General features: G+C 44.2%; 1 protein-coding gene across 5 annotated transcripts in view; it reads right to left on the bottom strand.

Moving 5' to 3' along the window:
• Positions 1–26,283, bottom strand: part of PAM (peptidylglycine alpha-amidating monooxygenase) — a 1,271,905-nt gene that overhangs the window by 338,692 nt on the left and 906,930 nt on the right. For all 5 annotated transcript variants that reach the window (XM_086960973.1, XM_086960975.1, XM_086960971.1 and 2 more), the window contains one exon: positions 21,064–21,254. In XM_086960973.1, coding sequence (XP_086817099.1) covers positions 21,064–21,254 — 191 coding nt within the window. The remainder of the gene's footprint in view (positions 1–21,063; positions 21,255–26,283) is intronic.

The following is a 26,283-nucleotide window of genomic DNA, read 5'->3' as shown; positions in this document are numbered from 1 at the left end:
CATCCCCAGAGCATGTGCAGAAGGTCGGCATCTACTAGAGAACAACGGAGGCAGGCAGCATCCGTTCACTGGACGTATTGGTTTATTTTTGCTTGGGTGCGATATGCCCTGTGCACTATGTAGTATTGTATAAGGTGAAAGCTGGCATTGCGAAGAACATGGAACGGCCCCCACAGCAACGTTCCCCACTCCCTGTCGGTGCAGGGGTGGTCCAGCGCCTCTTCCCAACTGCGGCGAAGGCGGGTGAACTGGGGGCCACCATGTGTGAGCAGTGAGTCTGCAAATCAGCAGATCTGGGGGCTGCCCAGCCCCATTACATGCATGTATGACATGGTGAGGTGCATCAGGAGCTCCAAAGCTATGTCGCCCCATGACTTCCCATGGCAATCACCAATTAATTATATAAGAGGATGTGGCCTTGTTGGAGACTGTCCTCCTCCATTAGGGACTCATAGGTCAAGAGGCTATTGTCACGGTAAAGGTCTCAGAAGGTGTGGATACCCACCACGTACCAGGTGATTAGTTCTGATTACAATGTAATGGCATGCCGTCTGAGCGTACTGAGCAGGCGTATTGCTGGAGCATAAGGAGTCACAGCACGTGTTAGGGAAAGAACACAGCGATAACAGTTGTATGCTACCCTCAACAAAAGAAATTTAGGTGTGGGCGTGCATGTGAAGGGTTGAAACATCTGGAGCTCATCCGCATCTTGCAGACTATGGGCCGATGCTGCTGTTGCTGTGTCCACAAGCTGTAAGCCAGACATCCACTTAGCCACCCATTGGAATTGGGATGAGAGATAGTTGTGCTCAAACTGAGGCACTGCGAGGCTGCCTCGATCTGTGGGCAGATATAATTTCGACAGTGCTACTCGGAAGCAGGAATTATTCCATATGAATTCCTGCTTCGCTTTCTCCAGGGAGTAGAGAAAGCGGACAGGGATATAGAGATGGAGATTGACAAAATAATAAAGGAGGTCGGGGACAGTGACCATCTTAAGGAACGCTATACATCCAGCCACTGACAAAGGCTTTGTACACCAGAATGTCATCTGCACTCTCAGTGAGGTAACAGCTCTTTGTAAACTGCCATCATACAAGTTCTCTTCCGCATGGTAGACCCTAATATCCAGAGAGCGGAAAGTGGAGGACTGCCAGGGCACATGGGTGTGGTTGAGCATGAAGTGGTGGTCTGCCAGTGAATAGATGAAAGGAAGCAAACAATGTACACTGGAGAAAGAGAAAGATATCTTCTTCCCATTATTGTGTGGGTGATGACCTCACCTCGCCCGGCGACCGCTCGGGAGAATGAGGCCCCGCTCTGTCCGTCGTTACCCCTTGTTCAATGACCGCTCGGGAGAATGAGGCCCCGCTCTGTCCGTCGTTACCCCTTGTTCAATGACCGCTCGGTCATTGAACAAGGGGTAACGACGGACAGAGCGGGGCCTCATTCTCCCAAGCGGTCGCCGGGCGAGGTGAGGTCATCACCCACATAATGATGGGAAGAAGATATCTTTCTCTTTCTCCAGTGTAGATTGGTGTTCCAAGTTACTGGTAGTTATATGTATCACACCATATATATAATTTTCACAATGTTTGTACTTATAATTTTTCAGTCGCAGTAGCTATAAATTTTTAAAGGTCCTGAAGAAAGCCAGAGAAATTCTCTTATAGGCTGAAACATGTCGACCGATCTGCACAGCGCCATAGTGAAGCCAAAGTCTTCAGCTACTAGGCGTAGTTTTAACCCTGACACTTAGATAGATCTCAAGTAGATCATGGTCTGCCTAAGTAGTTAGTTTTATCCTTCACTGCAATTTGAGCACTGCACCATACAAGCACCATTTTTTCGAGCACAATTTGGCTTCAGGAGGTTTATCCGCACCATTACCAGATGGTCCAGGCGGTGTTTGGATCACTCGACCAACTCCCACATGACGATACTCCGCCACAAGGGTGGTCTGATGGGATTTTTCTGAAGCCATTTGTGACTCAACTCTTCACGCATGCCCTCCCTATCTCGTAGACACTAGTGTAGCTTAAACACCACATTGACCTGGTCTTCTCTTTTGTGTTTCATTATTGTCATTAAGGGAGTGAGTAGACAGGTCGGTAAATATTTCCCTTTGACCCTCCTACACAAAATTGTTTATGAGTATTAGCGTTGACACCATGGGTGGCAACCGAGTAACCAGGATCTTAGCAAGTACCTTAAAATCTGTGTGAAGTAGAGCTAGAGCTGGTAAGAGCCCAGTTCAGCGGCGTCTTTGAGTGGCTTAGAGAGTGATATCAGCAGCACTTCATGCAGGGAGGTGGGGAGGCAGGAGGCTTTCTGCCAGAGCCTCTTCGTAGAGGATGAGCAACCGATGTATGAGGAGTGTTGCATATGCCTTGTAAAATTCAAGAGGCAAGCTGTCTGGACCAGGCGTCTTGCCCGTGGCTAGTGCTTTGATCAATTTCTATATTTCAAATAATGTGATTGGGTTATCTAGCTGTGCTGGGGGTAGGACAGGGGAATTGTGCTGAAGAAGCCTTCTGTGTCTGGTAGAAGAGCAGTGAGCCAAGACTGGTACAGCAAGGCATAGTGTTAGGTCAGTTCTAGGATTATGGCTCTTTGCGTATAAGGTAAGTCGCCAGTAGAGGATTCCAGTGCCACAATAGGGTACTGGGGCCAGTCCAAACTAATTAGTCATGCCAACAGCATACTGAATTTAATAGCAGCGGCATGTGTGCGTGCTGAGTGGGCCGCATAGTTCAGGCAACACAACGTTCCAGAAGGGAAACATGTTTGCGTTGTGTCGCCGCAGGTGTAGAGTCAATAGCATTTTGTACAATGTCAGTCTTGTGCAGGAGGGTATGTTCTGCATGAGATATATCAGTGTCAAGATGCTATCGGACATTCCAAGTCACCCCATACAATGGTGGCCCCTGGCTGTGACTTTGAATACATCCCACTCCGCCAGCCTGGACGTTGCTGACCCTTGGTTGTGTTCAAAATATTCTTTGATAGCAGCATGCAGTGAGGTGCGACATGGGGGGGTCTTCAAGTGCAACTGGTTGTAAGTGCCATGACTGACAGAGAGGAGAGCCAGTGTCCCATGTTAGCTGGAGGCTCAGCAGGGTATGATCTGAATGGCTTCGGCCCAGGTAGTCCGTATGTGTCACAGAGGGATCCTGTGCCAATGAATCAATCGAGCCTGACGTGTAAATGATGCGGTGAGGAAAAAAAAGAATACAGTTTCGATTGAGCGTAATGCTGTCGCGAAATATCTACCATGTGCCAATGCTGTAGGCAGTTGCTTAAAGTCTGCGCACTGGAGGTGGCTGGGGTGCTGGCCAGTGAAAGGAAGGACCTGTCAAGGCCAGTCCTTAGGACACGGTTAAAATACCCACCAAATAACAAATGATTTCCACTCCAGTGAGAGAGCATAGCGGGCAGCCATTGGAGGAAAAGGGGTTGCTCCGTGTTAGGAGCATATATGCTGCCAATAAGAATGTGTCGGCCATCAAGACAGGCCCTTGACAAGGACCTAGCGGCCCTCACTATCAGCTAACATCTCCTCAGTGGAGAAGCTGGCCACAGGTCTGATCCAAAGCAGCACCCCTTGCTTGAAGGAAGACAAATTAGTAGCGTAAACCTCACAACGCCAGCAACACTGGAGTTTGTTTGCTTCAGTTAGTATTAAGTGAAATTCCTGAAGCATGGCCACTTGTGTGGAGCAGAGCTTGAGGTAGGCACAGATGGCGTATCAGCGAGAGGGAGTGTGCATACCCCACACATTCCAGGTAATGAAAGTAGTGTGCGTCATATCGGTAGTGTGTGGACAGGAGGAGGGTTACTGTCTTAAATGTAGCTAGAGACCAGGCTTGTGACAGCAGTGAAGAGGCATAGTGGCGAGCGCCAGGTCAGAGTTTAATAGGGCATGGAGGTAATGCCAAGTGGTCGGGGAATAAATAAGATGTAACTATTTCATACTAGTGGGGCAGGCAAGCAGCGGGTTTTCCGCCCAAACTTGTGGAAACACTTATCCAAGATACAGTAGTTTGAAACCCAGGGTTTTACCGTTGGGAGGTGCAGTTTTCAACAGTGGTGTACCCCATAAAGTGGAGTGCACCAGCTCGTGCGAGATGTGTAAAAGAGTGATCACATGCAGCGCGTGCAGGGGGAACTAGTAATACTGTAGGAATTGATTGTTAAAGAGTGAAATAACAGGCAGCAACAACAACAGTATGTAATATCTTGTGATCAGACAAAATTGGAAGCTATAACAGTGACATGTGTGAGTAGGGGTAGTTCAAATATTGTCATTGGCTGTCTGTGGAGTGACCTCTGATGGCGCCAAAGCATCAGAGTCTGCAGACCAAAGAGTGGAGGAAACATTTTCGCTTGTAGACTGCACAGATTTTTCATCACTGCTGGTGTCAGGTCGGGCATCACTGATTGCTACCACAGACTGGAGGGCTTGTCTTCTTTTCTGGATAATCTGTTCCAGGTCTAGGATCGCCGCTGACCTGGGAGAGAGTCGCATTGCTCCCAGGAGACTTGCTGTAGGTGTAAACCATTCCAACACTAGCACTATTAGTGTTGTCACACTGACTTTGGAAATCAGCTTGAGCAGTAACTTGACTCTCCATTAATTGTGTGTGGTATCATCCTTTGCCAGGGGCAACTGTATCCGGGTGTCCCCATTAAGTGGAGAGTGGAGCTATTTCTTTTGCTTCAGTTTTGGCAACAGCGAGGGGGTGAGGCCTGAAGGTTTCCAAGGATAGCCTTCAGTTTGGGGTCATATATCGGCCCCAGAAGGTGCCAGAACCTTCTTGTTTGTTATGTTTTCCTTCATTTCATCTGTTCTACATTTCTTGTATGCATATGTAATTTTATTAGTTTTAAAAGCTATAGCGGTGTTGCGAATACTGTACCCTGCGCAGGCAGGGTATACACGCACTCTCTCAGCAGGAAACAACAGTGTCCCAGGATATGGGGTGCCCGGGACACTGCAATGTATTGGACCCTGGGGGTGGGGGCTCCCAGGGCCGATCTCAGTTTGGGGAGGGAGCCTGCGTGAAACCCTCCCTTATATAGGAAAACACAGCCCGGGGATAGGGCCCCATTGGACATCATTGAGGCTGGGGGAGAGGGGAAGAACACCCCCTCACATTATTATTAGATTTGGCACTTGGATGATGGGGTCCCGGGACCCTGAAGAGGCTCAGGGAGGGGGACACTCTTTCAGTTTTTATTTCCTTTATTTTGGGTGTATTCTTTTCCTAATTCTTCCTCTACGTTGCCTTCTGTTTCCCTCTCTTTCTTTATCAGGAATTCAGATGCTGTTTTCATGTTTTCAAGTTAATTGTTAGACCTGGCCCTCTCTGTTGGCTCACCCCAAAAACCTTTGCTCTTCACTTTTTGATTAATTTGTTTTTGCTTGCCTTAGGACCCCGTGCACTTTACCACTGCTAACCGGTCCTTAAGTGCTTATGCTCTCTCCTTAAAACATTGTAGAATTGGCTTACACCCAATCAGCATATTTGATTTACTTGTAGGTCCCTAATAAAGTGGCACTACATTTGCCCAGGCCCTGTAAATTAAATGCTACTAATGGGCCAGAAGCTTTGATTGTGCTACCCACTTAGGTAGCTTCAGTATGTATTTTGCCAACCCAAACCTTTCTAATATAAGTAAGTCACCCCTAGGGTAGGTCCTAGACAAGTACTTTTATGTTTTACATGTCCTGTTAGTAAAACACTCTTTGATTTGTTTTTCACTATGCCAAGGCCTAACTCTCGCAAAGGATAACATTGGAGTTACCTTCTTAAATTTAATAAGCTGTAATTTCCAAATGGGAACAGGTAAGCCTTAATGTTTGGGGTCTTTGGAATTGTAATGAGAAATCATAACTCAAGGTGAAGTGGGATTTTAAATTACAATTTAGAAAATGCCGCTTTTAGAATGTTGGTATTTTCCTGCATTAGCCATTTAGAGCCTATAGCCGGCCTTTGAGTCACATAATTGGGTGTAGCTGACAGTTCGGCTTTGTATATTCCTCTTAGACAGCCACATTAAATAGGGAGCTTAGGTCTGCCTGGATTGGCCATCACTGGCAGGATTGGAGGGAGGAGCTGTGCACAGCCCCACTTACACTTGAATAGGCCATGTCCTGCCTCCACACAAAGGGATGCATGCCCTCTGAAGTTAGTCTGGAGCCAGAACAGGGAAGGCAAGATGCCTGGAGACGTCAATGGGAATTTCTAGAAGCTTCTCCCAAGACACCAACTCTTCAGTACGCTTCTGGACCTGTGAATACACAGCCAGGAAGAAGTACTGCTATGGTGCTGAAAGGACTGCCACTCTACTGGACTGCTGCTCTGAAGGAACTGCTACCCTGCTGCTTGGGTAAGAAGAACTGGACCTGCACCCCTTGAACCCAGGACTCCCAGAGTGACTCCATGAGCTAGTGTGCTGGTCTCCTGTTCTGAGCCACAGGTGCATAACAGGCTCCCAACCACTTGCACCAGCACCCAGATCCAGTTGGAGCAATCCCTGCAGCTCCAAGTGGTGCTCCTTAGGTCCTGGACCCTTGGTGTGGCATCAGAGAGGCTGAGTTTTGGGTTCTTCGCAACCGCAAACGGGCCCTGTGGCACCAAATTCTTGTCATTCATACAGTTTGGGAATGCAAAGTTCTGCCAGCCTGACCCTTCACGCTACAGCAAAAACCGTTCATGTGGAACACCACCGTGAAGCACAGGCCCAACCGTCCGTGACGGCAACAGAATCTTCGCGCTACAGCAACGACTGCCCACGATGGCCAGTCTGTAACTATTCCGCTGAACTAACCGGTCCAACTCTGTTCGCCTGAACTTGTGACTTTCTCCTGGTCCAACACAACCAAATAGTTGCGGTTGCCGCTTTGGACTCTGGTTCTTTTAACATTTATATCTTTAAAGAATTCATAACTCTGGCTCTACTGATTGGATTTTTGCTGTTTTGGTCTTGTCTTATTTATTACATTTTGCGGAATTTTCCTGAATTAGTGAGGGATCCTTTTGTGGTGTGTTTTCACTGTGTTACTATTTGAAGTGTAGCACAAATATTTTACACATTGCCTCCAAGTTAAGCCTGACTGTTCTGTGTCAAGCTACCAGAGGGTTGCGCACACGTTAATTTAAGGTTTGCTTAAGACTTCACCTTGACAAGCTCTGTGGTTGCTGCTAGATCAAAGTTCACACACCAGTCAACCAACAACCCAATTTCTTACATTAACTTTCCTCTAATCCCCTTTTCTCCTGTGGCTCGCCTTGGGTGGCCAATCCTCAGACCATGAACTGGCAGCTGATGATGTCCTGGATTCCCTGGGAACTCAAGAAACCACCTGTTGGAAGAGTATTTCGAACCCCTGCTGTTGATTTCTTGACTTTCCACTCCTTCCAGGCTGGAATATGTCTCCTTCCTCTTTGCTCTCGTCAGATGGGTGTTCTTCGTCATTCAGCATTCCTCCTGTTTTTTCTCTCAGCTGTGTGTCATTCTCTGCTGGCTTTCTCAAAGAGTTGAGGCATACACGTCAGCTCCACCTTCTTTGTTTGCATGTGTCCCAATTCCTGTCTCAATCTTTTAACTTCTTCCTTTTGTCTCTTCCAGGTTGACTCCACACCTCCACGAGAGTATGCATTCTTCTGGGAAGTGAGTGTTGAGAGGTACCATACTGAAGCAGAGGAATAAATTATGCAGCAGGGTTTACAAAATAATGTAAGAAGAAAAGGCTTTTGTGGTTTTGCAGCAAAATCTGTAGTCATTTTAACAATTATTAACACTTTCTGAGCACAGTTTGACCTCCTAGTACTAGTTTAATATCTGCATACAGCAATTAGCAAATGAAAGGTAATTAATATTTTAAAAGGATTTGCCACTGCTTGAGACTACATATGGCCCTCTTTAGTAATGGTTGATCTGTTTGAGCTAGAAAAACCTTTTTAGAAATATCTGCAAATTAAGCAGCAGATGTCCGACTGTGAGGCTATTGTGGCAAATCCATGATTATGTGGAAAACGCCACAGCTGCAGATTCGCATAATTCCAGTGACCCTGCCTAATTGATGGCGATAAAAAGCTCTGTTGATCAAGGTATTGAATCGTGTCAGATGCAGTCACAATTGGGAAAACAAGTTTTGTTCGTATTACGGAAGAAAAGTGCAACAGCTGTGTCAACTGAGCAAAATTCCAGATGGCACAGTGCATGTAAAGAGCAGACCTACACAACACATAAAACAAAAACCACGGAATTACTTATCAAGAGTACTCCTACAATTACATACCAGTGAATATATTACTGAAACACACAACATCCTACAAATCACTACTAATGGTCATCAGCACACTGCCATGACAAAATCTAATACCCAATAAACTACAGTTATGAAATACAATGAGCAAAGCAAAGATAAAAGGAGCGCGCACCAAAGCATTGTGCATTTAAACAATGCATTCACACATTAACAGTGGAACAATCAACACCTCCACACCTTAAAAACATGTTCTGGGAATGCACACACATCCCAACCAATGACACCAAGAATGTTGCCAGCTAAGATTACATTTATTCAGAACATTATACATATTGCCACCCCACATCACATACAGAAAACTATGAGCAGAGACATAGAAATTCCCAGGCCAGACATACTGGAGAGTATTGACGCAACAAGGCAAACATGAGCCACGAAGCAGCATGAAAAGGATGTATAGACTGAAATGGAAAAAGACTGCAAGCTAGCAGAGTCAATGTACCCAACACCTACAACACATTTCGACTGAAAACTTACAACAAAACTCATCCAATTCACATTGACGCAGCAGGGCATCATGCCAGCTCCCTGTGACAGTTCTCCTGACCAGCTTGTCCACAGTCCACTATTCCCTGCTACCTGTCTACCTGCTGCCCTCTGTTTGTGCCTGCTCTGCTTGTTTCTTGCTCTGTTTTGCCTTTCTGCTCGTTTCTCTGCCCTTTATTTGCATTTTTCTGCTTGTTTTTCCACCCTGTTTTGCCTGTTGTGCTCGTTTTTCTGCCCTTCATTTTGCCTTTTGTGCTCGTTATTTCTGTCCTTTGGTTTCCCTCTTGTGTTCTTTGCTTATCTGCACGTTTTTCTGCCATCTATGTAGCCTTTTTCCGCCCCCCTTTGCCTTATTTGCACACTCTTTTTCCTGCCCTCTGTGTTAACATTTTCTGCTTGTTTCTTCCCTCTTTTCGAAGGAGAACTCGCACCCTAGCACCCATATACCCCCAGGGGTGACAATGCCACGCTCTACCAATGGTGATTGATTGGCAAACTACTTTAGCCATGTACCTGTCGATCATCATGCTCACTACTGGTGTGTAAGGAGTAGCTCCGATCCACAACAGTCACCTTATACTAGGGCCACAGATGATGCGAAAGTCATGGGCAGAATAGCCTGATATGGCAAGAAAACTCGCAAACTTCAACAACCCAACACAAACTTAAGATGAGGCTAGGCAAGAATCCATGTGAGTCAAGTCCACAAATCACTCACCAATCATAACTGACCATCACTCACGTCATCTGCAACTCTTCCTAGTCCCCATAGTATTGTGGTGCTTATAGCAGTTTTGTTCTTGCTGACATGGGATGCTGTCATTTATTAGGCTACTTGAGGAAGTTTTTTTGAAGCATAAGCATTCATTAATGGACAAAATGTTCTGTTTTGTTGTACTCTTCCACTGAGTTCTCCTCCTCTGAATGTCTTGCATGAGGGTGTGTGCAAGGTGTTGCCTATGGTATGCAGTTTTGCTCCATTAAAATTGCAGATTGGGACTGTAGCCATTGGAACTTTTTATAGGTTTGTAAGTGTGGGTGTTCATGGCGGTGGAAGACGCTATATTATTGTGCTCCAACTGTTGTTACAGCTGTTTCCATTGTGATGTTGTTTTCTTGTTAATTGACTCTATTCAATTGTATGCAAATGTATTCTATTAGTTAGAATAAACACTAATTTCCATTTGAGTGCTTACTTTCCCAGGGTAATTTGCTTTAAGTCTATTTGTTTCTGGATGGGAAGGTCTGGTAAGCATGCTTTTAGTACAATTTGCATTTTGACATTCTCACTGTCTTTGCGTATTAGTGCCATTCAGGTGGTACTTTATGTAGTCATTTTTTACTTTGTCCGATCAAAGCATTCGCTTAGATGAGTAGGTGTGGTCAACTAAGTGTGTAGGTGACATTTACATACAATCTCTTATGTTGCTAAAACCTACATCTTTGTCACTATATGCCGTTTTCCTCTAACACATTATCCTTTTTCCTCGGCCAGCTGAGGATTGTCCTGGTCAATACATTTTCTGATCTGTGATTAATTTCAAGACCTATTTCAGGATCTTTATCTCTACACAGCACCCATATTTGCATTATTTCTTGAGGTCAATTCAGTAATTAGGTCAGTACACCTACTTAATTATAGTAGCCTTTGTCCTCCTGTGGGCTAATCCATCCATACATCCATTCTTAAAGCCTTGAGAGTTTTCAGTGAGAAATGCAGCATTGCCACTAAAAAGGATTACAGAAAAAGTGGCAAAAGCAGTCTGTCTCGGTATGCTACTGCAGTACTTTTAAAACCCCGAAACCGGGTCGTTAAAACCCCATTGTTGACCTTACCTAAGAAAATTACAGTTGTATTTCTTTATTTTGTTGGCTTATACTGGTGTCCATGCATTTCTCTAGTGTTGTATTTAATCAGTAAATATTCCACTGTTTGTTTCACTGGCCGTATGAAATTTAATGTCAGAGGACTGAAATGCACCATTGGATCCGGTGGAAGCAGTTTTTCAGTGGTAAACTGAACTACTGCTACGGCAGCAGGTGCCCCAAATATCACTTTTCTAATCAAATATGGCCCACTTTTTGCAATTCCTGCAAGTCTTGGCAAAAGGGGGCTGGACAGTGTGTTTCAAATAAATGCGTGCATATTGCAGTAGACAGTGAGCACGACCAAGTCCCGAAAAATTACATCCATGCACAGCTGTTTTACATGCAGAGGAAAGCAATAAAATATATTGAGAAGTGATCTTATGAATCTAAAAACAAAAATGCAGTGATCTCACTTCTACTGCCACTGTTTTAACACAGGACTCCCCAGGAAGCTTTCCCAGCTCATAGCAGCAGATTCAAGAAACAATCCAAAGAAAAAGCAGAATGTGCTCGACAGCACTTTGCCTTCTGTCAGCAGAAACATATTAATTAGGTCCCCAATCCACAAATAACAGAACAGCTAAGCTGATGTTGGTGCAACTGTTCCAATAACATATGAAGGTCAATATCCTGCTGAAGTGGCACTTTTATCAAATGTGCACTAGATGACAATGGTTGTATATGATAATTGTTACTCAACACCATGGTGATTGCTGTCCTGGAAGATGGTCACGCCTCAGGATTTTTCCGTTGTCGTTTTCCAGAGCTACGCAACTCACCATATCAACACAAGGCTGAGGTGGGAAGAGCGACTGGCATTAACTGTCTTTGCGAAAATGGAGCAGATGAAAGGCTAAAGGCCCACCTCTTTCAAGAACAGCTCATTGACCACTGACTCTCCTTGAATCACTGATCCACTCCTATGATTGAATCTCCCTTACTACCGTATGTGCTCTTGAATCCCTCCCTTCCATCTTCAGATATATTTCCTTGGTCTTCTTAGTACTATGCACAGCACTATTTACCCGCCGCTAGGTTTATGCTATGAAATATTGTTTAATATGCACTGCTCCTGGACAGACTAGCCAGGTCCGGGATAAGAGAACAAGCTCTCCAGTGGCTGACAGCCTTCTTATCAGGGAGGACACAGAGGATCCAGTTAGCAGATCAGGTCTCCGAAGTAGGTACCTTAGTTTGTGGAGTCCCGCAAGGGTCCACGCTTCCCCCACTTTTATTCAACTTATACCTACAACCATTGATAGAATCCCTGGCAAACATGGGCTGTAAAGTTTTTAATTATGCCGATGATACTCAGCTATTGCTGAGTATCGACAATACCATATCGGCTCAATCCTTGGCCCAAGACATATTACGGTTCACAGTGAACTGGATGTCGTCCAACTTATTGAAAATAAATCCAGACAAAACGGAGGATCTTGTAGTCTCAACCTCTACCTCCCCCTGGAATGATTTGTTCTGGCCACAAGAACTTGGACCTACCCCAAAACCGTGCTCTAATGTAAAGAGCCTTGGGATGAAAATTGACCAGGAACTATCAATGACCAACCAAGTGTCCGCTGTGGTTGGCTCATGCACTAATCTGATCAGGCAGCTACGTAAGCTTGCCCCTTTACTTTCAAGGAGCATGCTTCAAACCATCGTCTCAGCTATGATTGTGTCTAGAATTGACTATGGCAACGCACTATACCTAGGCCTCCCTAAAAATTCCATCAATCGTCTACAGGTCATCTTGAATGACGCAGCTCGTCTGATATTTGGAGTACCTAGGCGGACCCATGCCTCTCCCTTACTTTATAGGCTGCACTGGCTCCCTATGAAACAAAGAGTCGAATTTAAGAGCATGTGCATCTGCCATAAAGCAGTCCATGGTCAGGCGCCAGCCTACATAAAAGATAGGCTCAGAATCTATGAACCTAAGCGCGCGCCCTCAGATCCTCCGATTCCCTCCTGCTATCCTGCCCACGTTTCAAACTGGCAACAAAAGGAGGCAGAGCTTTTTCAGTTCAAGCTCCCACCATCTGGAATAAGCTACCGGAGGCGCTCCGTAGAGAGGCCAACCTTCTTTGGTTTAGGAAAACCCTGAAAACTTTACTCTTCAAGGACGCGTTTACATCTCCATAGTTAAGTTAACATCCTTTATCTTCACTTCGTTCTCTTGTTGCTGTACTTTGTCAGAAGCGCTTTGAGACCTGTCGGTGAGTTGGCGCGATACAAAACTCAGTTAAATAAATAAAAAATAAAAATAATACACACACATACAACGGTCACCTAAGCTTGATAATCGGCGCCCTAGACAATGCTGCGGTGGAGGCGAGAGAACTAACAACCTTGTCTGAATTTACTACTTGTCATTGAACATGTGTCAAGTATTTTAAGAATGAGACAACATTTGGAGAGCATGCTGATAGGTGAATGAACATGTTTATTTAGTGTTGTATTGGGTAAATGTATTATAACTCTTCAAAACAGCAAATACAAGTTGGTTTAATGACAGTGAAAAAGTAGCCTTAATAATCAGAAGTATTAAGTTGTCATTAAAGAGTAGTTTACATAAACAGCCATAAAAATGAAAAGATCCAAACTAGAATGACGATTTCAATGTATTCACTTGATGTAAAACTCCGACATTAACACTTAAGATAGGAGACCGCGAGAGGCAATTGTTTAAGATTTATCCAAGTCAAGTGAACACAATTCAAATCTGGTGAACCTACCTCAAAAGAACAAGTATGCTAACTTAGCTCCATCCTGCTCACAATGTTTCAGACATGGTACTCGGCCAGCTATTGCCTGTTTCCCTGACCAGCAGATACCAGATACCACTGGGAACTCACTGAATTGCCGTCTGGCTCATTTTTAGACTATGGCTCTTGGTGAGTTATGTCCAACAGTCAAGGATTACTCTTGAAGGTTGGTGTGGGGTGGAAACTTAGACACTGCAATCACATAAAACGCATGAGTTAGATTGTCCTGTCCATACTACTTGAATAGTAAAAAAAAAACCTTTATGTTCACTAGGTGAGTAGCTGTGCAACACAATTCCACGGTGCAGAGAGATATTGACTTTCGTTAATGTATAACCACTACGCTCCACACTATTCTGAAATGTCAACAGTGGGGAGAATCAACAGAGGCTCTTCTGGACAGTTTTTGTGCTGCATGTCAGGTTTGAACACAATGTTCAATCTGTTCTGCAGAAGTTCTCAGGTCCAAATACAGCCTTTCGATGGTTTGTACTCCGTCCTGTAATCAGGTATGCATATCAGGTTCAAGCAGCCTTAGTGACAGATGGTAATGAGTCCCGAATTATTTTTTTTTTTTGGGAGGGGGGGTGATCTACAGTTTATTGGGAGAGACAGAGGCACCATCATGGCAGGGGAAACAGTAGAATCTTAAAATTATTGTCAATTTTCCAAAGTAGCAAACATTGTAAGCAAGACAAGAGCCACAGCATGATAGGATGTTCGCCCAGGAAGCGAATAAGCTGTGGATCTGAGGAAGGTAAAGCCCTGTGTCTGGATTGGTCTGCTCTACAAGACTTTTTGAGCTCTTGCCCGCTCACTAATTATTGCCACTTAAAGCAGGAGTCTCTCTCTCAGAGGGAGTGAGGTGAGAATCTGTCAAATTGTTCTTTTTATCGAAGTGGGACCTCTGGGACCAGACTCACAGCTGGTAGTACGGCTACCATCTTGGTGGCTCTTCTCCCCAAGACAGTGGTCCAAAGTTACTGAGCTAGGCATTCATTTCTGCAAGTGCAATAGGTTGCACAGCCGCTTTTCCTCAGGTATCAGCCACAGTAGGCTTTTCTTCCAAAGTCCTACAGTGTGGTCCATACTAATTCAGAGGGGAAAGCCAACTTCCATACCCATGCAGCAGCGGCCCGTGCAGGTAAGAGCGGTGGGTGGTGGTGGTTTTACGAAAGACGACAAGGGAAAAATAAATAATGAATTCATTTTCAATCGTTGTCGTCTGTCAAAACTCCACCCCACCCGGCCCAACCACCCACCGCTCTTACCTGCACGGGCTGCGGCTGTACCCATGGCGTACCAGAACCAGAACAAAAAGTTAAATGAAAATAAATAATGCATCGGTAAGTCGTCCCTAAAAATAGAAACTAAATATACTTGTTTATCATCTTCAGCAATGTTGTGCACTATAACACATTCCAACATTATAAAAAGAGCAAACCCACAGTACTGACGTAGCATTAAAGCTTGCAAAAAAGTTCATTACTGACGCGTGACATAAATAATGTCATCTATTATATAATGGTGTATCCATTTCATTAAGCTACTGTATTCATATTGATCCACAGATTTGTGCTATATATTCGCATTCACACTATGCTTGAACTACCACCCTGGTCTATTGCTATTTTATGAAACAAATAATAGAAAACAGGTTGATTAAGGGGCCTGTATGATAAAACGCTATCACATCAGCTTCAGCCCGAATAGGATCCGCCACAGAGCCTGTGATTAATTAGCGTCTTCTTGAATCAGATAGGGGAGGCCGGATACAGATCATATGGATACGAGATTCAGAACCAGATTAATAGCCTGCAGGAATCTATTCTATCACTGATGTAGATTAATATGCTGAAATCCAAACTTCATCAAAATAAGGTTGAACCTGCGACCCTAAAGAAGCCACCATATTGCTCTGCGGACTTATCTTATGAAACCAACACCCAATTGCACAATATTGCGTGAATTCACCTAACCGTTTACAATCTTCTGTAAAAAACGTACCAGCTTCATATTTTTAGGTCTCGTCACCTATCAATGCGAGCAAGCGCATTGAGCGGAGCGAGAATTCATGTCCTCAAAATGCTTGTGAAACCAAGGGTTTCGTTCGTGCGGTTTTCTTTAAGTTCACGTGAATCACGTGACCAAACAAGCACGCGCATCAGCCTCCCTTCCTCCCTCCTAATTGCATTTTTTCACGGCCGCACAGCACATCAAAGGGCTTCTCCCAGCGTGTGCTGTTGTGCTGTGCGGCTTCTCTTCCCCTAATTACCAGCTTCCCCCATGTCTCCCTTGTGTGCTTCTCTCGTTGCTGCCTCCTTCGTGTACTTCTTCCTGTGTTGCTGTCTACCTCGTGGTTTTCCCCCACCACTCGTGTTGTTCTCTCCCTTGTGAACCCAACCCAACCCCCCGCCGCTTGCATTTCCCTTACTTGTCTTTATTTTTTCCTTTATCGCTGTATTTTCTCTTTTATCCTCTTTCCGCTGCAATTCTTTTTTTCTCACGCATAGTTTTTCTTCTTTTTCGTTACATTCCTTTATTTTCCTTTGTGTCTCCCTTTTTCATAGGTAATGTTTCCTATCCCACTGTTCCGTCGTTCCTTTTCTCTTTCTTCCGTGTGTCTTTCTTTGATTTAAACACAGTCCCCACTCGTTAACTCATTTATATAATTTCAAGCGTGATGCATTTCTGGGGTTTGATTGTTAAAGCGGCAGCACTAGAGTTATTTACCCCTATTGGAAGAAATGACTAAGTGCGCCCCAACATCATGGCACCACCGTGTTTCTTCTTTAAGCTGTAAAAAACACTCCTTCTTTTTGGCCAGTGAGTGGATGAAAATGTATGTCATTCTAGGGGATGTTGAGGCCTCCTATATCTTGGTGAGGGGTAACATTGGCATCCAAGGGTTGCTGCCCACCCTCCATTCTGCTACACAGCTTTATGTACCTAACGCGGCAACGTCACCTTTTTCAGCACTTTCCTTGCACATTGCCTTTTAAGCTCACCCTATACGTTAGCATGTTAGAGCGAGTCACATATTGTAAATATTTTGACATAAAATGCCACTCATTGACATTTTTGGAAAGTTGCCATCCTCCTCCCTTGTTATCTGTCCTCTGCAAATTAAGTGTTTATAATTGCCTATTTCCCACGTGACATACGTATTTCTGCCGTATGCACACCTTTGTGTTGCGTAAGAGTTAAACATTTCTGTGTTCTCCTGTGTAAAACGTTGAAAGTCATTGAACTCCAGTAATTGTAAATAAGGGTTTTGCATTTTTTGTTCTGTTACCGCTTTAAACATTTTTTTAGATACAAATCCATATAAGGTGGTTGGATGGATGTCTTAGATTTGTTTTACTGAGGCACGTTTACGTTAAGTTGCCGAGTAGCCGTACTGGAAGAAACTGGTTGAAACTGGCAAAATGCCAATGTGGCGGGCTACTGTGGAACTAGGCCCGCTCGTTTCTCCATTATTCTGCCCGCACTCTGAAAAACAGAAACCATGTTTATGCCCTCTAGTGGGATGTCAAGCAATGTAATGCTTCTGTCTCCCAGATATGTGCATATATGACCTTAAAGTGCTTCTAAATGGCATCAAAGTAACTTTCGAAAGTTGACATTTTAACGTGACCCATTGTGAGAATGTATGTTTGCACGCAGTTACAAAACGTTAACCCTATTTCATAGAACTGTGCTCCAGAATCGAACTACTCTAAAATGTGACACGACCAGTTCTCGCATCGTGCTTAATATCGAAGACTCGACCGTATGTGAGCTGTCGAAGCATTGGCAGATACGGGCATGGCGGTGAGCTCTGTTATGCCTGCAATTTAGCTTACAGCACCTTGTACCCTTTAACTTACAGTTCCGTTTTTAACAACATAAACGTGAGCTCAAAATCTGAGCATGCAAACCGCCGTTGGCTTAAATGTTAAAACCGGCTGACCGAGTAGCCTATGGCAGCAACGGAAAAAACGAAACCTAAAACGTCGATATACGTTTATTTAATACTTTTGGAGCGCAGTGCTAACTCTGGGCGAATCTTGGCTCTACGTCAAAAGTGCAGCATAATCGCAGAACTCTAGAATTCGCAGCTAAAGTTGCCATACATCTGCAGATCCTTATATAACAAGCACTGGCGTTGCCAATAGGTCTCGCAGTAGGAAAGTTGGAGCTATTACAATTGCAAATAACAATGCCTTTTATTTTTGTTTTCATTTTAAAAACATAAAGGGCTTTGTCATTTACAAAGCCAATAGCTTCAACTTTCCTACTGCGAGACCTATTGGCAACGCCAGTGCTTGTTTTATTTGTACCTCTTCAAGCATGCGTGGTAATGAGGCAATCATTTCAACTTTCTTATAGATGATACTTATCCATAAGATACTCTGCATACAGACAAAATTGTTCATTGAGTGGGATAAGCCTTTAATTCTTAACACACCGTTACAAAAAGAGCTTAATCAAGAATCTGGAGGAGCTTTTTTTTTCAAGCAAAGCTGACACAAAAGAGAAGATTGAACAGCAAGGGTCCCACTGCTCCTGAATCATAACTCCTGTCTTAGGAGTGCATGTGGACCGCCCGGCTTAAGTGGAGCAATCGACTTAACAATGTCCCCTCAATACAATTCAGCCATAGGAAGGCTTTTCCATTGTAGACTGTGGAAGCAAACACAAAAGAAGAAAATTGGCACAATAAGCGAGCAGTGAGGGCAATGCCAAAAGCCCGCAGTATTGTCTCGTGCAATTTGTCAAACCCATATAGACTGTTGCTGCTTTGACTTTCGCACAACACACCGGAAGTGTCCAACTTAAAGTGTCAGTGAACACCCTATACACCTACTTCGGGATCATCATTAACCACCTCTAATTTATTTCCATTATAGTACTTCTTTCTGCCTAATGAAACAATAATGGTTTTACTTGGATGAATAATTGGGAAATATGTTTGATTACATGTGTTGTAAAGGAATTACATTGGCGGCTGATTAATGCCTGCTCTAGGATCATCAAATCATCAGAATCCATTAATAATGCAATTGAGGATTCAGATTTAGAGAGGAATGAAGTTCACCACGGGCAAAGTCAGTAGTAAATCCACCAAATATAAATGAAAGCGGGTAGGAACAAAGACACAACCCTACATCAGGCCACTGTTGGCATTGAGGTTCCTGTTCTTCTGATTGTCCTGGCCTAAACAAACTCCTCCCCATGTATTTGCGTAGCTGAATCAAATGAAGTGAATTGCAGAAACACAGCAGGCGTAAAACGAGAGAGAGAGAGTGAGAGAGAGGTGAGGAAAAGAGAGGTAAAGAAAATGGAGAAAGAGAATGGAGGGACAGGAATGTCAGACAGAGGAGAATGTACAGAGGCGAGAGCAGGGCCGGACTGGCCGTAGCGGGCACCGGGCAATCCCCGGTGCGCCGCACGGGTGGGGTCCGATTTTGGGCGTTTTTGTTACAGGGCCGTTTTTGCAGCATATCTGCAAATTCAGCCCTGTAACAAAATCGACCGAAAACCGGCCCTGGCAAAGGGCTCGGCGGCACCCCCTGGGGGTGTGGGGGGCCGAGAACTTTGCCAGGGCCGGTTTTAGTTCCCAGTCCGGCCCTGGGCGAGAGAGAATGGATGGATTTGAGCAAGAGGCAGAGGCATAATGCAAAGTGATGGGGCCCTCCTGGAGAATGTGATGAGGGACTCCGGCATCACCCAGATCGCACAGGCATTAATCGATCTTCGCTCAATTAGGGGCCCCATAATTGTTGCCCCCCCCCCCCCAAAAAAAGAGCTGCAGGGGCAAAGCAGCGTGGCTTGCCTGCACGTTTAACTAATTCTTATTCCATGCCACTGCACGCTTTCAGCAATGCATTTAATGGCATCCCCCGACCCCCCCCCCCTACCACTCCCACCCCCCACGGGATCCACAGGTGCCTCTGTTACACTGCTGGCGAGACACACAGAGGATTTACTGGTTTTAATTTTTTGGCTTTGGAATGCTTTTGGTTCTCAGTCTTTTCTGCGACCCAGGGGTGTACGTTCCTCGATTCTGGATATTTGCAGTGTTGGAACCAGGCACTCAAAACAGGAGTCCAATCATCTCTGCCAGCACAGTTAACAAATGTAATACCCGATAACCTGATATAGTCGCAGCCACAATTCTTCTTCTAATGCAGAGCAAACCTAAAAAGTACCCATTGTAATAGAATTACACCCCCACTCCACCAACTCTAATGTACCCATTCCCCTGCGTCCCTCCCATCGCGAGCTAGCTTGCAGCAATCTCCCATCAAGAGAACCACAGCATCACCAATGGGCCCCTGCCACTTATATTAAGGTACAAACAGCAGCATCCTTGGTAAGACCACAAGGTGCTTAAAACGTGATCAGACTTGTTGCCAAATCATTCCTTAGAAAAAGGCCTGGCAATTGTTCCAAGAGAAATCCACTTCACGCAGTTCTGTGAGGTTTTTGCCGTACCTAAAACACTGTGAAATAAATAAATACCAATAGCTGGAATTATACTCCAGTAAGGTACCAAACAGAGTATAAGAGGTAGGCACTCCAGGAATGTTCTTCCTTCAAGGGCAGTGGGGAGCAAAGAATCATGGATCCGAATAGAATGAGATAGGTGGACTGGAGAAACATTAGTGATTAAGTAAGCCTCATGCATATGACGGAAGAGGGCTTGCCATTGTAAAGCAGAAAAAAGGCTCAATCCTTGGCTAAACGACCCACTGGAATTTATTAGACTTCGGCATTTTCATTTTTGACTTTAAGTTATGAAAATTGATTGCACATTATGGAACGCATTAACTTGTCTTCGCCCTTTTGAGAATCCATACTTTTCTGTAGAGCTAGTAAGATCTAGCACAATGTAATTCACAAGAACCATTCCATTCTGGCATTCACTCATTAAAGCAAGCTAGAGCTCACAGCATCTCGCAGAGAGCACAATGAAAACACCGAAAACGATAGTAGGCTCTGCTGCTGTAATCACCAAATATAAAACTAATCTCTAGCGCCCATTACAATATGTATCAAGCAACATGACTTGAGCAGACAGAGCAAAACTACAGAGCAACTTGCAGAAACGGAATGGAACCGATTGAGGATTCTTTGGGTAACGACGAGTGACCGCAAAGGGTAAAGGAACCCTACCCTGCTGATAAACATATAAATACTTCAAACCTTGCGATCGCGTGTATATTGGTGATCCCAGGGGCTGAAACGTATCTGGTGCATTTGGAAGAGGGGGCAATAAACAGAATCTGCATTCTATTTTAGTTCATTGATGTAGCCCAAAATCAAGACTATCTTCCTCTTAACACTACTACTAGTGGTCAACTGAATCAAATACGGATGATAGGTCTTGAAGAATTGTTACAATTTGATTTCCCTGACCTGATATCTGCTGCAGTTCTCCTATTCTCTGTAGTGTTGTTTTCTGCATGCTTTGGAAAGGTGTTAGGCTAGAATGACCCACATGTGATACACATTTGCTTGTTATTTAGATTAGCAGGTCCTGCAACAATATTCAGGCCACTCAGTACTATCATCGCGGTAAATTGAATCTCATGGAATGAAACAAAGTGCACATATTACCTTCATGATGGTGGTGTTCGTGCGACATCATCATATTGGGGTCCACAGGAATGGGAACATTTGCCTCTTCTGGAATATTTCTAAACAGATCCGCTCTGCCATCCTGTACACAGGTCATGTATGAAGTGGCATGTGCGGCTTCCATATAATACATAATGTAGAAATTGCACATTTCATCAACAGATGTGCCGCTGTAGAAAAGAAGGTAAAACCACAAAAACAAAGAAAACGAAGTGTAAGAGCACTGCTTAAACGTTAGCACATTTCTAAATCTAGAAGCCAGTTCATAAATGTCAGCATTGACTCACGTTTGCATAAATTAATTTGTGTCTACCTGGATTTGCTTTCACCATGGATGATGAGGTACTGCAGAGTGACAGGATACTAGCTATCGGTCAAAAGAGGAGCGGAGAGAGAGATGGGGGGCATAGAGGGAGAGAGGAATAGAGAGAGAGAGACTTCGTCCATTGCAATATATTTAAAATAAACCATTTTGTTATCTATCAGGACAAGAACCTAATCATCTGACATGTAGGAAGGCAGATACTTTGCCTCATTCAAAGAAGTATAAGACACCCCTCGCTCTCTGAAAGTTGTCACTAAAGCAGTCACTGTGCAGTAGATTAGGTGTACCGAGCTGTGGCTTTGCTTGATAGCGAGATCTGCACCAATGGTTAACTACATGTTTTTCCTATTGAAAAGGATACACTGCAGATAAGAAGGAATAAGCTTGGTACACCTTTTAAGTTTAGATAGGAGGCACTTAGCTCTGGGACAATTGCAGGACACCCTAGCACCTACTGTTAATTCCCCTATTGATGGCCAAGCCTCCATTTTCAGAGCTCACGTAGCTCAGTTGTCTATAGGTGAGAGCCTTTTGGGAAGCATACCAAAAACGTACAGTGCTTTTTATTCCCGTTCAATGACCACCCCATCCGACGCGCTCCATGTTGTTCCCTTCTCCCCAACCTAGCTTTTCTATTTCTATTAAATCGAAGCCTACCAGACAGCACAGTTGTCTGGTTTGCAAACAACATCTTGGGATCATCCCGGTGCTTCCCTGGGAATGCATTCAACCCACTACTTGCCATTGGCTTTGTGGTTTGTAACTCGCGTTTGCTTACTTTCTATTTTCTGGCTTCATTTGTTTTAAGTTGGCCAGCTTGAGGTCATCCCTTCTTTTGCCCAAACCCTATTCACTGTATTCTTCAACCAGTATTGAATATCTGTTAAAAGACCTTTAAATGTTGTTCTAATCTTGTTACACTTGTTTTGTATTCAAAGACAGAGGTCAAATGTCAGGCTTCGTCTTCCAGGGAGCTTGGTGTTTACTTTTCTTAATCTGACTTCAAAGTGAAAGGATTTTTGTGACAATCTTGCTGGCTACTCGAAGTGTGCTGTACAATGTTACATTCTTTTTTCTGGCACAAAACAAAATTTAATAATAATAATAATAATAACAACATTTATAAAGCGCCTGGTTACACTAGAGAACAGTTTGTCCCCGCGCTGTGGATGCAGTCCACAAGGACTCCTGAACACAGACCCACAGAGAGGGAAGGGGACGAGAAGGACAAGGACCAGCCTCAATTCTTGTCTTTAGGGAACAAGTGGGTCTTAAGTTTGAGCCGGAACAGAGTTTCCGAAGGTTCCATCCGAAGTTCAATGGGGAGTTCCTTCCATTGTTTGCTGGCTAAATACCTAAAAGAACGACCCCCCATCCGCGCTTTATGGATACCGGGTGCTAGAAATTGCATACTACCCATAGATCTCAAAAGGCGTTTGGGACGGTATATAATCAGCATCTTTTGGAGGTAGACAGGGCCTTTGCCCTGTGCAATGCGATGGGTTATGAACATGGCTTTAAACCGAATACGTTCCCGAATGGGGAGCCAGTGCAAGGTCTGTAAAGCACGTTTCCCAGACAACTTCCTAGGCAGGTTCAAGACAAGCCTGGCAGCCGCATTTTGGACACATTGGAGTTGGTTCAGGCCTTTTTTACTTAGGCCACATAGCAGAGAATTCCCAAAGTCAAGATGAGGAGTGACCATGGCATGCACTAATGTTTTCCTCGCTGTGATGGGTAGTAGATCTAAGATTGTACGTAGAACCTTTAGTATGCCAAAGCATTTACCCACCCATAGCATTTACCCACCACATTTCAATATGTTGGGAATATGAGAGGTTAGTGTCCAAGAGAACCCCCAAGTTCTTCACCGTATCAGAAGGGATAAGTGTAGGACCCAGGTCAGAGGGCCACCAGGCCGACGTCCAGATTGAAGGAGAAGAACCAATCACTAAAAGTTCGGTCTTATTCCCGTTGAGGTGAAGGCAATTGGTCTTCATCCAGCCGGCGAGTGCCACAAGACGAGCGGAGAAATTATCTGCAGTCTCCATTGGATTATGCGATAGGGTGACCACCAGTTGGGTGTCATCGGCATATGACACGATATCCACCCCATAGGATTCCACCATCCTAGCAAGGGGTTCCATATACAGATTAAACAATGTTGGGCTCAGTATGGAGCCCTGAGGGAGCCCTTGTCTAAGAGATCGAGGTGTGGATTTAAAAGGGGGGCAGTGTACTTGAAATGTCCTGTCCGCCAGAAAAGAGCCCATCCATTCGTAGGCTGCATGTCATTGCATCTTTATTTTAATTTTTTTGCCTGTGCTGTACAACATCGGGGGAAAAAGAATCCGCTTTTTGCCAGTGCTGCAGCACATCATCGGCAACAAGAATTGGAAAAGCCAATAGGTCACAAAGGCAAGACCTAATGGTTTCCCATTGTTTGTTTTATTTCCTGACCTCACGCCTTAAGAAATAGTTACAATTTCAATACTTTTATCAAAGGAATCATTACAGACCTTTCCTCCAGTGACTTCACTTGCACTGCTAATCTTTACAGCAAGCTTCTAACTGCCGAAGTTCCTATCATGGGAGTGTTTGCTTGGAAAGGTGACTATTGCTCAATTCAAGTGCTCCACAGTGTACTTTTTCAGCGAACGCTATTGTATATTAAATCAATGAGTTGGGCTTATACATGATTCTATACCTACACGCCCAGCGATACCGAATGACAGAGGGAGTTTTGGCACTTAATGATTACACTACAAGTGGTTGTAACCCATTTGCATGCGTGGTCGTTATGAGTTATGAACACGTATGCATCCATCAATTCGCCCACTACAACAGTAGCGTAAATAGCTGGGATACTACTTGTCTTTGATCAAGGTGCATTCAGTAGTATCATCCAAAATTGTGAAGTACCAGTTTTTACCAACACTGATACGAGATAAGAGAATTCTTTTGACTGACTGTTTCTATTGTTTTTAACTAGAGCGGTGCTCCTCTTACCTGAGCTGCAGCCAGGTGGGGTGATGTATGATCCTCCTGCCTAATAGGTAAGCGGATTCTTTTCGAATAATGGGTTAATTGACCATACTTACTTTGACACACATGAAAAAATGTACTATGTGTGGTGATAACTGTCTTTTCCTTTTTCTTTATTTTTTTTGTCTTTCGTGTATCCTGTTTCTTGACACCACGAATCCTCAAGTGTTATGGAGGGTATTTAGTATGACCTGGAACCCACAGGTGATATAATTTTATTATTATCATATAATGCAGTTGCAAACATACTGGTCCTGAAGAAAGCAGTGGCATAAGCTTGGAGCCACATATGCTGAAACATGTCGACCCTTCCTGCAAACAGATATTTTGTCAAATCTGTTGTTCTTTGTTTTTAAACATTGGAGGAATTGAGAGAAAACATTAAATAATCTCTCTTACTACTCACTTCCATCCAATTTTACATACTTCACTTATTCACTCACACTTTTCGCTTTTGCACTGCAAATCAGTTACCTTTTTAGACACTTTTGGTATCATCTATCCACACGCATACTTGTCAATGGTTGAGCTTCTGTCACTACAACATCTAGTGACAGTTAGCATTTTCTCTTGGGTATAAGGAGAACCCATATGATGACAAAAGGGCGGTACCTAACGGGAACTGATGGGTATTTTTCCTAACCCTTGAGATGTAGTGCTTTTTTTCACACATCTACACACATATTTTTCTTTCACCTGTTTGTTATACTTTAGTGGTGCCTTGACCGCTTTACACGTTTGACCCGCCTCCTTGACCCTCAGACATTCTTTTTTGTAATATTAAATCCATACCAAGAGGTGCTTTAGTCCAGGGTGCACACTATACAAATGGGGATCTTCATTCCGAATACCTGACACGCAGGGAACAATATCCTTAATCTTATTCGACGTAACCGGCAATTCATTTGTGGAAGATCAGAGAGTCGTAATCAAAGGGTATGGCAAATAAATGGCACCACACGTTAGATTGTCTTTTTTTAAACATTCCGATAAGCACATCATAATTCAAAAGTCAAGTGGTGCCTACAGGCGGCTGCTTAACTTACTCTCATAGAACTGAAACAAGATCCCAGTGTCTGCAACATAAATGATTAAAGTGACAATGTGTTGGTGCCCTATTGCCCTTGGGCATTCGGTCCAATGTCATTTTGGTGAGCGAATGGTAGAGATACCCTTAGCCTGGCTGAACAGTAGTGAGTTAATTGAATCCAGTACATTTTAGGTCTAGGCTGCGTGACTGTATGTGCGCTAGTTCCGCCTCTCTGATTTGACAGAGATACACTGTTCTTGGAACCCACCCATTGTTTGTCATTCGGGGGCTTCATTGTTACTCTCATTTGTTCTCATTCTAATTGGGCAGCGCAAGCCGTCTTAACTTCCAGTTCTTTCTGCAGAAGCACGGACTAGATACTGATTGTATCAAATATGATAAGGTCTTCTGCTGCTGTTCACTGCGATTGAGGTACTATTTCTTTGGGTTGATCTTCTCCACATCATTGTTGCTTTTCCCTTCCACCTTCTCGTGTCCATGTTGCTTCTTTTCTCTCCCACCTGCCCATGTTACTTCTTTTCCCTCCCACGTGTGTTTCTTCATATAACATTCCCACCCCTGCCCAGATTCCTCTTCTCCTCCTACCTGCCCCATCCCTTCTTCCCCTGGCACCCGCCCTGTCCCTGTCCCTTTTATACCCCACCTGCCCACATCTATGTTTCATCTCGCCCCCACCCATCCCTGTTACTTCTCACGCCTCCTCTTAACAGTCAGAATGAAAAACCAAAGCGCTATGATATGGCCAGCGCTGACCGCTTCATAGCGCTTCTTTACCGTC

Source organism: Lissotriton vulgaris, chromosome 3_1, assembly GCF_964263255.1.
Source record: "Lissotriton vulgaris chromosome 3_1, aLisVul1.2, whole genome shotgun sequence".
NCBI lineage: Eukaryota > Metazoa > Chordata > Amphibia > Caudata > Salamandridae > Lissotriton > Lissotriton vulgaris.
The sequence above is the reverse complement of the archived record's forward strand: the minus strand, read 5'-3'. Positions and strand labels throughout refer to the sequence as shown.